General features: G+C 39.8%; 1 protein-coding gene and 1 pseudogene across 2 annotated transcripts; one reads left to right on the forward strand and one right to left on the reverse strand.

The window, feature by feature from the left end:
• The window catches only part of LOC133009057 (synaptotagmin-2-like), a 66,822-nt pseudogene that overhangs the window by 33,873 nt on the left and 18,137 nt on the right, over nucleotides 1-14,812 (forward strand).
• Nucleotides 4,491-14,542, reverse strand: LOC133008593 (myosin heavy chain, fast skeletal muscle-like). 2 transcript variants are annotated; one of them, XM_061075822.1, is made up of 39 exons: nucleotides 14,366-14,542; nucleotides 14,113-14,298; nucleotides 13,870-14,026; nucleotides 13,750-13,777; nucleotides 13,550-13,658; nucleotides 13,362-13,454; nucleotides 13,209-13,272; nucleotides 13,030-13,128; nucleotides 12,832-12,935; nucleotides 12,565-12,703; nucleotides 12,328-12,446; nucleotides 11,847-11,996; nucleotides 11,583-11,753; nucleotides 11,188-11,488; nucleotides 10,993-11,057; nucleotides 10,825-10,912; nucleotides 10,586-10,703; nucleotides 10,375-10,498; nucleotides 9,953-10,089; nucleotides 9,610-9,865; nucleotides 9,275-9,517; nucleotides 9,016-9,192; nucleotides 8,791-8,936; nucleotides 8,596-8,686; nucleotides 8,107-8,496; nucleotides 7,863-7,989; nucleotides 7,657-7,775; nucleotides 7,380-7,576; nucleotides 7,023-7,206; nucleotides 6,776-6,941; nucleotides 6,500-6,624; nucleotides 6,067-6,375; nucleotides 5,760-5,963; nucleotides 5,536-5,661; nucleotides 5,283-5,453; nucleotides 5,074-5,178; nucleotides 4,878-4,973; nucleotides 4,637-4,768; nucleotides 4,491-4,511 (listed from the first exon to the last, which is right to left on the reverse strand). In XM_061075822.1, the coding sequence occupies exons 1-39, from the start codon at nucleotides 14,540-14,542 to the stop codon at nucleotides 4,491-4,493; spliced, it is 5,814 nt and encodes a 1,937-aa protein (XP_060931805.1). The 2 variants fall into 2 exon arrangements, with proteins under 2 accessions (XP_060931805.1, XP_060931806.1); XM_061075823.1 differs by having other exon boundaries at nucleotides 14,113-14,256; nucleotides 14,336-14,542.

A 14,812-nucleotide genomic window follows, 5' to 3' on the forward strand; every position in this document is an offset into this window, starting at 1 on the left:
TACTAAAGATAATGAAACTTTCAGTTTATCTCCAATGAACATTTTGATGTATTTGTGTTTTTTTCATCACTCCTCTTATACATCCTGGTTTACAACAGCTGTTGTTGTCCTCTGCGAAGTAATACACAATGTTTTGTGCACAGGATCATCTACTTCACTCAAGCTTTTTATATTAGATTTTTTAAACTGAAAAAAGGTTTGATTCTGAAGTCCATCATAGTCATTGGCATCACCAGCTGTTCAAACATGATGCACCCCGTGCCAGACTATTTGTGTGTGACTTTAATTTGATTCCCTTTAATGGACAAAATAATGTATTGTCTTTATTATAGTTGGATTTTAGCGGAATGTTTTTTAAGACACAACAAGTAACGACCTAAAAACACATATACCTTATAGTAACAACTTTTCAATTTCATCTTTTAATCATTGATTATTTGTAAACATTTTATTTAAATTTAACAATTTTGAAATCTTTTCCTGTCAATCCAAGGATTTTGTTTTTAGCACAACACATAAGAAATGCATAGGGGCATAGTTGCACATGATGCAGTGGCATCTTTATCATATGTGTTATAGTTGTGTAACATGTTTTATTTATAGAAAGTATTATGTTCCCTCTGATCATGTCCAAGTGGCTACCTTGGATGTTATTACCACTGAGTCAACAGTGAATGCCCCAGCCTGCAAGATCTATTTTCCATTTACCTTCCTAAGCACAAATGAAGGAGCAGATATTCTTTACTTTCAATTAATACAGCCTTATTCACAGGCTCTCATTTCAATCAGGTTTTTACAAGAGTGACAACCTATAGCATCTTTATGGGCTTCATATCTATTTTCTGCCTTTTTATGAGTTTGATTGCCACCAGTCCTGAGTGTTACCCTTTTGGTTGGAAGGAAGCAAAGTGATATTAATTGTCAATATCGTAATTTGATCCTAATGTGTAATTGGTATATCTAAAAGCATAAACACAACGTGGATGCTAGTCTAACATTGATGGGGGAAAAAATCCCATCAATGTTTGATTGATATGTTAATGACAGTAACCACAAGCAAAATGTCTGTGTCTGCATTTTTACAAGTTGTAGTTTCACAACTATAACAGTATATCAAATAAAAAGCTATAATCAACACACATTTGAGAAGCTCAAACTGCAGGAATGCTTTAAGATCCTGAGAGCCTTGATTTTTTTCTTTTTTTTTAAACTCAAGGACACTATTAGAATCTATATTTGCTGCAATGAGTGAACATTTGTATGAGGGGGGAAAGAAAAGAACAGAAAGGGCAAATCCTTAACTGAAGCTGAAACCAGAAAATGATTTGAATTCCAACTACAAAGAGGCAGAATCTGTCTTTTGAATCACATACACGGTTTATGAAGTGTTGATCCTCTCACTCTGGACAGGATCGTGTCGGAGAGGTGCTGCTGTCACTGAAGTTTCTTCCCACTTCTCAGAGGCTTGAGGTTGGTCTGCTAAAGGTCAGAACAGTCCCCACTGAGATATCCTCAGATGCCGGTCAATAACAAACCTCTTGAAAAATAGAAAACCATCAGAAACCATACACATTGTAACGCAGGCACGTGCACAGATAGACGCCTAGTGGTGCTCAAGCACTGGCCCTTTTGCCCTGGAGGAGAAAAGTGCCCCTTCTGCCGGAGCCCAATTTTTCTTCATTCATCAATATTTAAGAATGAAAATTACTCTCTCTGTCATCAATTCCCCCCAAATGTGTTTTGATATCTGACGGGCATTTAATAGATTTTTCTCAAGCATCCGCCGCCGCCATGCAACAAGCAGCTCAGGGTAGCAGCTCTCTTTATTTTGGATCAGGCCATCAACTAGTAAAACAAATGAGGGAGAATCAGTTAGTTTTTTTGATTTATTATTATTATTTTTAATTTGATAAATAATTTGGCGATGGGTTCCCTTTTTTTTTGGTTTGAGCACCTGCCCCCCAAAATGTCTGTGCACGTGCCTGTTGTAACGTATAGGGTTACTGATACGGGTTGTACAGCCGTTTACGTCAGGATCAGTGTCCAGTGTAACCATTGCAAGCTCAGGTCGCAGAAGACCTCGGTGGAGGCCCGGTGCCGGGTGAACGTCTTCAACAAGGTGCTCATGTTCTCGCTGCCCGAGTTTCCTGTGGAGCGGTGTAAAATCATAATCTCTGTGTATGAGACTCACACGACCTGGAAATCACCCAAACATCTGATAGGACAGTTGACTGAGGGGAAGGATGGAGGAGTACGGAAGACGAGCACTGGAACTGGATGATGCGCTCAGTCCGCCAACCTGATCTGAGCTGCAGTTCATAAACCCACTTCTTAAATCTCCCTGTGTGCTGTGTTTAAAGCTGTTGAGAGATGGGCAGCTGTTGAACTGAAGGACAAACACGGACTCCTTTACTGTCGATTCCCAAGTGATTTAACAAAGAGTTCTTCCTGCTTCAATCAGGAAAGAGGAGTCACTACCAAGCTGGAACTTCAGGTTTCACAATCTACTCATTCGCTTACATCGCGTCTTTCTTTAGTTTTATTTTCAAATCACATTTTATTGAAAAGGCTCTTATTATCTGACTTTTTCACTCCTTTCATCAAGATTACTTGAGTGTTGTACTTACTGTAATCAGTGAATACCTGTTGTTTGTGTTGTTGACATATTTATCTTTATGCTGTGTTGTACTATTGTAACTGCTCTACTGAAAGATCATTAAATCTTTATACTCCAGCTCAACACAATATAATATAAATCTTTATGCTTATAGTCAACAATTTATATCATATTATTTATTGACTGATTTTCCATGATGTTGTATTATTCTGTTTGTCTTGGGTTTTCTTAATTTGTCCCAAGTGAAGCATTTTGTAATGGCTCAATTTGAAATGACGGATATAAATAAAATTATTGTTACTACGATTTTTTAAATATATTATTTAATCAGTATCACTACACGCACCCATTATGGACAGCTTTTCAAGTCAGGTTCCCTTTTCAACTGTGCAATATTAATTCTGACCTGTGAGCTACTAATAACCTAAATTAGGACTAGAGTTTGTACTTGCATTATTTTCAATATTAAAATTAATCATTAGAAGTAAGTGTGTTAACTACAAACAATGAAACAAAACAAGTTTAGTTTTGCATGATAAATTCAATCGGAATTCCATGATCAGCAATTATTTGATTGTTCTTATAATGTTTTAATAGTGACGCCACAAATAGATGGAGATATAGCTTTGAATGCTGAAGTAAAGCGTCATATTAGGTTCGTGTGTAAACACTAGAGGGCGCTATATAGGACCACGTGCTGTTGTGGTTCCTGTCGAGCTGCATCACAATTTGACCTCGAAGGAGCCAACTGACTAACAAGGCTCCAGACTTTGGTGTAGTATCACTAAGCTAAACATGCTATTTGATATATAAGTATTAAGGACAGTGGGCTTCATACTTTTAATCATTTCTAACTATGACTAAGCTTAGTGCCGTATAAATGCAGTTATCCATTATTTCGATTTAAGCTAGGTGGCTAGCTAGCAAAGTTCAGCTGCTTCTTTAGCCATCCAGCAGCTAGCTAGCTAGCAGATCCTGCTTAACATTGAAGGGTAAATTGTTAGTTTTAACAAAGCCTGTTAATGTTTCAATATATAATTGATCAGGCTATATAATATAATATGTAGACAGTTGTTTTAAGGAGGGGTTAGTTGGGATTTGCTAATATTGGGGGTGGAATAGGACGAGACACTGTTGATTTTACATTGGAAACTATGGTGTGGCGGTTTTCAAAGTGCGTCCGATGCTGCTGGTGTTTAATTTCATCATAATCATCATCCACCATCTTCCTCACCTCATCCAGAAAAGGTTTGACAAATCTTAAAATGTTCTAAACTGTTTTGTAATATGTGATCAAATAACATTATTGGTAATATGAATGAATTATGGAAAGGCTTCACAGACAAAATAAGGTATCTAAATATTTTCAATACAGTGATGTTATATGTGATTAAATAACATTTTGTATTATTAAAGATAAGTTATTCATATGTACAGTATAGTTTGCCACTTGTAAAAGAATCCGTAGCTACCGTGAGTTTTAACCGCACTGCTAGCAAGGTAAAACCTGATAAACTTGCGACATGCAGGCAAAAGTTGACCTGGAAAATTATTGGTGAAATAATAAATAACTACAGCTGATTATGCCCATATTTGTCATGTATTAGACAGTGAAAAAGGGACATTAAATGGGGAATGACTGAATGATGAAGGTAAAGAAAAACTACCTGAAAAAGTTTTCTTATCTGATGGAGATGGTAAAACCCAGGAAGAGACTTTAAAAGAGTGGACGGACAAATTATGTCTCAGAAGAAACAGGCAGATGAAAATAATATTAGAGACATCAATTTCAGAGCAAAAAAATACAATTTATTTGAACAGCATATTTCACCTCATATTATATGATTTGAAACAGGCGATCAGCCGATGAGCTTTATTCAGCTGCCTCTTTACCCTGAAAAACACCAACAAACAAAAAGTATTGATCAGGTCCCTTTCAAACACCTTTATCTTATAGTGACTTTCTGCCACAATAATTTTCAATTTTTATTTGTTTACTACACAGAATTGTAGATTTACCTTTCCAGAGTCACGGGTCTTGGCTCTCAGTTTGTTGACCTGGGACTCTGCAATGTCAGCACGCTCCTCAGCCTCCTCCAGCTCATGCTGGACCTTCCTGCACTTGGACAGGTGGACATTGGCCTGCTCCTCCTGGAAGACAATACAGGGCAAATGGTTAAATTATCAGCAGATATACTGCACATGAGATATGATGTCGTATAGAGTTGTCATTTTTTAAATATTAATGTTTTGCTCTTACCGCTTCCTCAGACTGCCTCTTGTAGGCCTTCACCTTGAGCTGCAACTTGTCAACCAGATCCTGCAGCCTGGAAACATTTTTCTTGTCCTCCTCAGTCTGTAGTTGAAAATACATAGATTTGCATGTTTTAAAGGAAATTATATCATTACATTTGCTTGTTTTGTACTATACACATTTAATGTCAAAGTGACTCTACCTGGTAGGTGAGCTCCTTCACTCTCCTCTCGTACTTGCGGACACCCTTAACAGCATCTGCTCCACGTCTCTGCTCAGCGTCAATCTCTGACTCAAGCTCGCGCACCTTTTGGAAAAAAGACAAATGCATTCACAGTTTATGTTACAAGTGTTTTGATGTTTATTTTAAACTGTGTTTATATATGTATAATTCTATCATAATTCCCTTACCCTAGACTCCAGTTTCTGGAGCTGCTTCTTGCCACCCTTCATGGCCAGGTTCTCAGCCTCATCCAGGCGGTGCTGCAGGTCCTTAACAGCAACCTCCAGGTTCTTCTTCATCCTCTCCAGGTGAGAGCTAGTATCCTGCTCCTTCTTCAGCTCCTCAGCCATCATCGCAGCCTGGAAAACACAATATTTGGTTTAGAAATGTCAAAAATCAATGAGTAAAAAGTATTGATAATAAGTAAAAACTTAAGCGTACATCAGTGATGGCTTTCTTAGCCTTATCCTCTGCATTCCTTGCTTCCTGAACAGTGTCATCAACTTCACTCTGGACCTGAACCAGGTCAGACTCAAGCTTCTTCTTGGTGTTCAGAAGGCTTGTGTTCTAAAGGATGACAAAATGAAGTTTCTTAAGTTATCAACATTTCATGTTGTTTAACGTTTCATTGGTTTTATATATTGAGGTACTGTATATTTGTTCACCTGAGAGTGCAGCAGTCCAACACGCTCACTGGCATCTACCAGCTCCTGTTCAGCGACTTTGCGACCTCTCTCTGTCTGTTCCAGAGCCACTCTAAGTTCCTCAATTTCAGCCACCATCAGACCGTTCCTGCGATCCACCATAGCAGCTTGTTCCTTAAGGTCCTCCGCGGCTCTGACAGCGTCATCAAGGTGCAGTTGAGCATCCTGGTGAAATGATAGCAGGAAAATATACGAATGAAACACAAAATGGACTGTAGGTGCACACACTATACTGTAGTTTGTACAACAGCAGTATGTCTGACAATACCTTCAGCTGTGCCTGCACATTCCTCAGCTGCTTCTGGGACTCAGAAGCCTGGCGATTGGCATGGCTCAGCTGAATCTCCATCTCATTCAGGTCTCCCTCCATCTTCTTCTTGATTCTCAGGGCATCATTCCTGCTCCTGACCTCAGAATCCAGAGAGCTCTGCATAGAGTCAGTCACCCTCTGGCTGTTTCTCTTGATCTGCTCCATCTCCTCATCTTTTTCTGACAGTTTCCTGTCCACCTCACCCTTGATCTGGTTGAGCTCCAGCTGAACACGCAGGATTTTAGACTCTTCATGTTCCAGAGTTCCCTGATGACATCATAGAGTAAGATTTTTGACCTTACCTTCAGGCCTTTTAGCCCGATATACTGCATGGTCCTAGATTTGTAATGTTTTTCTCCTCAGAAAATCTCCCTCGATAAAACAAACATACCTCAGCCTCCTCAAGAGCTGTCTGGATCTCAGATTTCTCTGTCTCCACCTGCTTCTTTGACTTCTCCAGCTCATGGATGCTCTTGCCAGTCTCACCAATCTGTTCAGTGAGATCAGAGATCTCCTCTGCAGAAAGACACATAATACATATTGTCAAGCCTGAGATGTAAAATAGGAACACTAACACAAAATGAGTTGAATATAATCAAAGACAATCAGGTAGGAGCTCAACACTAAAGTATGAATACATTATTCTCGTTGTCAGGTGAGAACTCACGCTGCAGGTTCTTGTTTTCACGCTTCATGGTCTCCAGCTGATCCAGAGCTTCCTCATAAGAGTTCTTCATCTTGAACAGCTCAGTGCCGAGAGAACGAGCCTCCTTCAGAGATCCCTCAAGCTCTGACTGACCCTCCTCATACTTCTGCTTCCAGTCTGCCAGCACCTAAATAAGACAATTTATTGTGTTCAGATAGATATTCTGCAAAACAAAGACAAGTAAAAAAAACTTGTATGAATTGGCCACCTTGTCGAAGTTCCTCTGCTTCTTGTCCAGGTTAGCAGCCAGCCCATTAGCCCTCTCCACATCAATCATGAGGTCCTCCACCTCACTCTGCAGCCTCTGTTTGGTTTTCTCCAGAGAAGCACACTTGGAGTTCACAGCCTCAATCTGCTCCTCAGCCTCCTGAAGACGCTGAGCCAGCTTTTTCCTTTGAAATATTTGCAAATTTTCAATCAATAAAAATGTCAATATCTTGTAAACTTTTACAGATATTCTTACATATATAAAATAAACTAAAGACACCAATGTGATGTTGCACAGCTAAATGTACAAACTATATGCAAAGAAAATATCGGGTAATTTAATTTGAATGTTACTCACTTGGACTCCTCAAGCTCCTCAGTGCGCTGAATAGCATCAGTTTCATACTTAGTTCTCCACTGAGCCACCTCACTGTTGGCCTTGGACATTCCACGCTGCAACTCAGCCTTAGCCTCCTGCTCCTCCTCAAACTGTTCCCTCAGCAGGTCACAGTCGTGGCGGGCTGATTGCAGTCCATGGGCAAGAGCATTCTTGGCCTAGAATAAGAAATATTATTGAATGTGTAAAACTTTTAAATCTCATTCAACGAGGCAAGGACCTGTTCGAGTTTTCTTACCTTAACCTCCTCTTCAATCTGTCTCTTCAGCTCTTCAATCTGTTGAGTGTAGGCCTGTTTGCCTCTGGTCAGCTGGGAGACAAGAGCCTCTTTCTCTTCAATTTGACGGCCGAACTCACCTTGTGTGAAAATTAAGATCAAACATTAGTTTCTTCTCAGTTTCTGTTTGATCTGTGTCAAACTGATGATGGCTGTCATTTGCATACCATTTTCTGTCAGGAGACGGGCTTTCTGTGCACCCAAGTCATTCGCTTGACGAACAGTTTCATCATTCTTGGTCTTCAGTTCACTAAGTTGGTCCTCAAGAGTACGGCACATCTTTTCCAGATTTCCCTTGAGAAAAAAGTAACAGAAAAGAAAGATTTAATTTTTAACACAATTATGTCATTTATTGTTTTTTTAATGTACAAAAAATGCATTTAATACTCTAATATTTCATTTATTTTGTACCTTTGCTTTAGCAACAGCCTCCATGTTGCTGGACAGATCATCAATCTCCATTTTGTATTCACTCTTTTCCTTTTCAAGCTTCTGCTTGACACGCTGGAGGTTGTCGATCTGCTCTCCCAGCTCAGCAACGCTGTCAGCCTGCTTCTTGCGAAGAGCGGAAGCAGTGGCTTCATGCTGCAGAGTGGACTCCTCAAGGTCCCGACGGAGCTTCTGGAACTCAGCTTCCCGCTTCTTGCTCATCTCAATCTGAGCAGCAGTGGCACCTCCAGCCTCCTCTAGCCTCTCACTGATCTCCTCAAGTTCCCTGGAGAGGTCAGCCCTCTGCTTCTCAACCTTGGCACGAGCAGCACGCTCAGCCTCAATCTCCTCCTCCAGTTCCTCAATACGGGCCTGTTTCAAGTGTAGATTTTATTGTTTAGTGAACATTAAATGTGAAACACAAAAACTTGAAAGCATGTTGTGCTTTGTTTAAAGCAATATGTTGATTACCTGAAGCTCCTTGATCTTCTTTTGAAGCTGAGATCCCATAGACTGCTCATCCTCAATCTTGCTCAGGAGTTGGCTGATTTCAAAGTCTTTCCTGTGAGAGCAACAAAGTTCACAGTAAGAGTTCATTCATGCTATTGAATATTACTAGAAACATGATGGTAATTTGTAATAGGGAGGGAAACAAAATTCAGATACTTTTTCCCTTTCTCATCAGACTGCTGCTTGTCATTCTCAAGATCCATTATGGATTCCTGGGCCAGTTTCAGATCTCCCTCGAGCTTCCTCTTGGCTCTCTCAAGGTCCATACGCAGTTTCTTCTCTTGTTCCAGAGAACCCTCAAGCTGAACATTGAGACATTGAGATTGTAATATTATGCTAAAGAATCTTGTTTTGCCAACCTAAGTGACTTTGTAAACTTACATCATCAACTTGCTGCTCAAGCTTTGTCTTGGCCTTGGTCAGAGTGTTGACTTTGTCTTCCTCAGCCTGCAGGTCATCAAGAGTCTGTTGATGAGCCTCCTGAAGGGCTTTCTTCTCCTTGCTCAGCTTAGCAATGCTCTCATCTTGAGAGGCCATCTCCTCTGTCAGGTTCTTAACCTATGTTTGCAAGTAAAATGTTATTAAACACATAGCAACCATGAATTTACTTGATATGCTACACATTTTTAAATTTACGAACCTTGTTCTCAGTGGCATGTTTCTCTTTCTCCACCTTGGCCAATGTAAGCTCCAGATCGTCAATATCCTTCTTGAGCTCAGAACATTCATCTTCCAGCTTTCTCTTTTTAGCAGTAAGCTCAGCATTCATTTCCTCTTCATCCTCAAGTCTCTCAGTTGTTTCTTTGAGTTTGGCCTCAAGCTGAATCTTGCTCTTGATAAGTCCCTCACATCTTTCCTCAGCATCTGAGAGATTATCTCCTTCCTGTGTCATTGTATGAACACATCAAGTGTGAGCCCATCATTATTTGACGCACAACACATGAACAGTTGCAGGTACCATCTGAATTTACTTACGGATGCCACTTGGAGCTGCAGATCATTCTTCTCTTGCAGAAGAGACACCATCTTCTCCTCTAGTTCCTTCTTCTTGGCCAGGGCAGTAGCCAAGTCAGTTGTCATCTTATCATAGTTTTCCTTCATTTTAGACAGCTCCTTCTCAGTTTCAGCACTCTGCAGCAGAGGCTTGATCTTGTAGTAAACCTTCATCCATGGCCAATGTTTGACATTCATGAATGAGCGCACGTTGTACTGGATGGTGTACACGGCTTCCCTGTGAAGGAGAAATTGTTTTCATGAGAATTTTCGAAAAATTTTCATCCCATGTCTTTCTGTCCAGAATTTATTGTTTTCAACATGCCTCCTCTCCATCATCTTCATAAACTCCTTTCTCATGAGGTAAGCACGGCAGAGAGCTTGAGTCATTGTGACCAGAGCTGCAAGCTTTTCATCTCTCATCTCCTCAAGGGTACCCAACAGACCAGCTTTGAAGAACACCTGAATAAACAGAAAATATAAATTAACTTTCAGGTATCCTAACTTGTTCAACACTCACAAGGCAAAGATGCGTTATAAATGTACACATAAGATAGACGCTTTGAAACTATTCCATTGATGAGTAATTGCTCCAGGTACATGGTCTAATTTTACACCAAATTACTTCAAACATTTAATAAACGTTGAGGTACAATGCTGATTATCAGACAAACAAACAAAATGAAGAAGAAAAATCAACCTCCTTTGTAATTATACCAACAATAAACAAGGGAGCATGGTTCTTACCTTTGTGTGTCCAAATCTGTACTCGTCATGATTAACATCAATCGATCCAAGCAGCTTTTCTGAAGCCTTCTTGTTGTCAATGAACTGGCCCTCAGGAATGACACTGGCATTCAATACCTTGTACCTTTAACACAAAAGTTATTGGTCTCTGTAAGTATTTTTTGGAGTTTGTGGCAACATTTTTGGACGTCAAAAATATAGTCATTGGTACCTCTGCTTGAAGTCACCATATTGGATTCTGCTGGGGAAACCTTTCCTGCAGATTCTGATACCCTCCAGCACACCGTTACACCTCAGCTGGTGGATGACCAGGAAGTTCTCCATCAGTCCTATTTCATAAGACATTTCATTATTACTTTTGTGAATAGTTATACTCCTCATTGAACCAGCACTGAACTGAAACCATACTAACAAAAAAACATGCTATTCCCCAAAGATTTCAAATCTTACCTGGAGTCTTTGACTCATTGGGAATCAGACAACGCACAAAGTGAGGATGGGTGCTCCTCAAGTTAGTCATCAGCTTGCCCAAGTTTTCCTGTAGATACAAAAGAGTAAGTTAGTTGTGTATAACGTAATGTGTGATGCTATTTCTTAGTTTACAATGCCAAAGCTTACCCTGAACTGTGAAGACACAGTCTGCATAGAGCCTCCCTTCTTCTTGCCTCCCTTCTTTCCAGCCTCTGTTGATCATTTCAAGTAGAATTATTTTTGTGAGAAACTGAATATATACAGAGACAACTTGCTACATTTGATAAAGAGTAATACAATATTAAAATATGTTTTAATTGACCAGTTAATTGTGTATCATACCCTCAACAATAGGTGGATACAGGCCAGCCAGCAGTTTCACTGATGACTTCTGGTACAGCTGCAGAACAGACTCATTCAGGGGGTCCTTGTTCTTGTCCAGCCATCCAGCGATATTGTAGTCCACTGTACCAGCATAGTGCACCAGGGAGAAGTGGGCCTCAGCCTTGCCCTTTGCAGGTTTTGGCTTCTCAAATGCTTTGTTTTTGCCAAGATGCTGATCATAGAGCTTATTCTTGAAGGATGTGTCATCAGCCTTAGGGAACATGCACTCCTCTTCAAGGATGGAGAAGATGCCCATGGGCTAGATGAAAGTACAGAGAGATAAAGTATATCATTAAGTGACTGGTGTATTTTAGGAGAATTACATACAATAGAATCATAAAATTGGTGTTTACCTTTTCAATCAGCTCAATGCAGGCAGCCAAGTCCATACCGAAGTCAATGAACTCCCAGATAATACCCTCCTTCTTGTACTCCTCTTGCTCCAGGACAAACATGGTGTGGTTGAAGAACTGTTGCAGTTTCTCATTGGTGAAGTTGATGCACAGTTGCTCCAAGGTGTTGAACTGTGAGGTGACAAATAATCAGCCTGATTGCTCATAGACAACAGGAAAGGCTTTGTCATATTTTAATAATAAAATGCACTGTATGACGCTTACATCAAAGATTTCAAAGCCGGCGATATCCAGGACACCAATATAGGAGTTCCTTGACTGCTTAGTGTCCAACATCTGGTTGATACGGACAACCATCCACAAGAACATCCTCTCATAGATGGATTTGGCCAGGGCAGTCACTGAGTTGTTCACCTGAAGAAGAATGTAAAAATAGTTTTTTTCCTGTACGCTTCTGCATAGTTGTTTTATAAAATCCTGTGCTACTGTATACCCTATATAGGTATAAAACTAGATTTTGGCGATTAATAGTCAATAAAAACATAACACACCCAGTACATCTCAATCTCTTTACTTCTCAGGACAGCCTTTGGCCTCAGTTAATGCTCCACCTTGCCATTAGTGCTGTTTATTTATATCATGTTTTGTACAAATTACTTTTTTCTTTGTATTTATATATATATGTGTGTGTCATTATAGAAAAAACTATTCACTAGGATATTTGAAATGAATACTTTATGTTTACCTGAGGTACAGTCTGTCCCTTTGTGACATACTCATTTCCGACCTTCACTCTGGGATAGCACAAACCCTTCAGCATGTCAGCGGAGTTCAGACCCAACAGGTAAGCAACCTTGTCAGCATCTGAAAATGGTTTCATTATTTATAATGTAGTTTTGTATATATGTGTGTTCATGAAAGACCAAAACCAGTATGACATAGAACTTCTGTTGTTCACTTTGATATGATATCAAATAGTCACCTTCTGTGCCATCGGGTTCAGCCTGCTCCTCACGCTGCTTTTGCTTGAACTTCATGTTACCATGGTGGATCACAGCACCAGTAAACTTGTAGATGGCCATCTTCTCCTCACCAGTGAAGCCCAAGATATCAATAGCATTCTGTGTTCAGAACATAAATATTTTACAAAACATCTCCACTTTGGAAATGTACATTCATAAAATCACTTTCGATATCATACACATCAGATGTATGCAATATGTTAAATATTAAAACCTCGATCACTAACATCAGTAGCTTCCAGCTCAACTTTGTCATCAATGCTGGCCACAGTGATCTGACCCATGCTTATCAAGGGGTAGTCGTAGGGGTTGGTTGTGATGAGTGCCCCCTCTGAAGATTAAAAACGTAATGAAGATTAAATACAGTTTTTCCCGAAAAACAATCAGCATATGTTTAAAATCATGCAATAGCTTAATCTGTTTACCAACTATCCCTGGTATGTGGTCTGTCATCATCTGGTAGAAAATGTGGTAGCCTCTCTCAGCAGAAAGCTGGTATGTCACTCTTGACTTCTCCAGCAGATCTACAAATGTTGATCATCAGTCACAACCTGGTCAGTCCTGAATTCAGTCATCTACACTTGCTATGAGGATTATTACTTACATGTCTCAATGTCAGCACTGGCCAGTTTGCCAGTTGTGCCGAAATGGATTCTGATGAATTTACCCTGTTTAGAAGATTAGAAATTGTTGTAATCTTCCCACATAAACAATGTCTAACAAGAATTTAGTCTATACAAAATAACCCCATACTTACAAAGCGAGAAGAGTTGTCATTCCTCACAGTTTTGGCATTACCATAGGCCTCCAGCAGGGGATTGGCTGCAATAATCTGATCCTCCAGTGACCCCTATAATCCAAGTTTTGAAATTAAATCAGAAAATAACCTTCTTTCACGACATATACTCTATTTTTCTTGGACTCAATGCTTTCATCACAACATACCTGAATCTTGCTTGTATCCTTCTTCTTTTCTCCTCCTGCCACTGCGATTGTGGCGAAGTACTGGATGACACGTTTCGTGTTCACAGTCTTTCCAGCACCAGATTCTCCACTGGGTATGAACACAGATTTATAAGAATATGCTTATATATATATATATAACATATTTGTCTTTCAAAAAAAGTCTACAGATATGAACTTACGTGATCAAGACAGACTGGTTCTCCCTATCTGTGAACATAGAAACCAAATTAATTAATCACACTTCTTTCAGTGAAACATCATTCTGTATACTGTATACAAATTCTACAACATGGACATACCAGTGAGCATGAACTGATAAGCGTTGTCAGAGACGGAGAAGATATGGGGTGGAGCCTCCATACGCTTCTTGCCTCTGTAGGCACTTACAACATCAGCATCGTACACTGGGAGCCATTTGTAAGGGTTAACAGTGGCACAGAACAACCCAGAGTAGGTCTGAAAGTGAACATAGCGATAAACAGTTAACTCCATGTTTAGTTTTGATTTCAGTATATCTTATTGCACTTTAAAGATAGTCTTACGTAGATCATCCATGCTGCATAACGCTCTTTGAGGTTATACAGGACAGAGGCTTCATTGAGATGGGTCATCATGGCCATGTCCTCAATTTTGTCGTACTTGGGAGGGTTCATTTGATGGACGTCTGCTTCTTTATATACCTTCTCCTGCAACAGGACATTGGTTACAATTACAACTGAGAACACATACTTTACTTTCATCTGAGTCTGACCTTATCATACAAACCTCCTGAAGGTCCAGGAGTTTGACGGTGACTTTGCCACCCTCTTTCTTCATGATTGTTCCCTTCAAGTACAGCTCTTTGACATCGGCCACATAGCAGGCAGTCTTGGCATCAAAAGGTGCGCTTTGAGCCTCAAGTCTCTCCCTCTCCGGCTTACGCAGGTATATGGCTGCTTTGCCATAAATGGCCATCTCCGCGTCCGTACTCATGGTGACAGTTTACTTCTGTGAGGCAATAACAAATAAGAGTAATGTTATTTATTTGTGTAAAACCTCCTTTCTTCAGCTGATGTAACTGAACTGAATGAAAAACTGCATTGAACTTTTTAATTAACCTATCTATATTTAACTAATGTCTGGACATCCCCACAAGTGACTTGACCTGTGTTCAGTTAATATTGATCTGAATAACTATAACCTGTACAACTGTTTTAACAAAAACTGGAAAACTTGCAGAAAGCTTTTGTATTAAATGAGTTA

The sequence above is a fragment of the Limanda limanda genome, chromosome 8, assembly GCF_963576545.1.
Source record: "Limanda limanda chromosome 8, fLimLim1.1, whole genome shotgun sequence".
Taxonomy (NCBI): domain Eukaryota; kingdom Metazoa; phylum Chordata; class Actinopteri; order Pleuronectiformes; family Pleuronectidae; genus Limanda; species Limanda limanda.

Coding starts and splice junctions, on each gene's coding strand:
- LOC133008593 (XM_061075822.1), bottom strand. CDS start 14,542: ATGAGTACGGACGCGGAGATGGCCATTTATGGCAAAGCAGCCATATAC. Junction 10,913..10,992: donor CTGTGTCTTCACAGTTCAGG/GTAAGCTTTGGC, acceptor TTGTATCTACAG/GAAAACTTGGGCAAGCTGAT. Junction 10,704..10,824: donor CAATGAGTCAAAGACTCCAG/GTAAGATTTGAA, acceptor CTTATGAAATAG/GACTGATGGAGAACTTCCTG.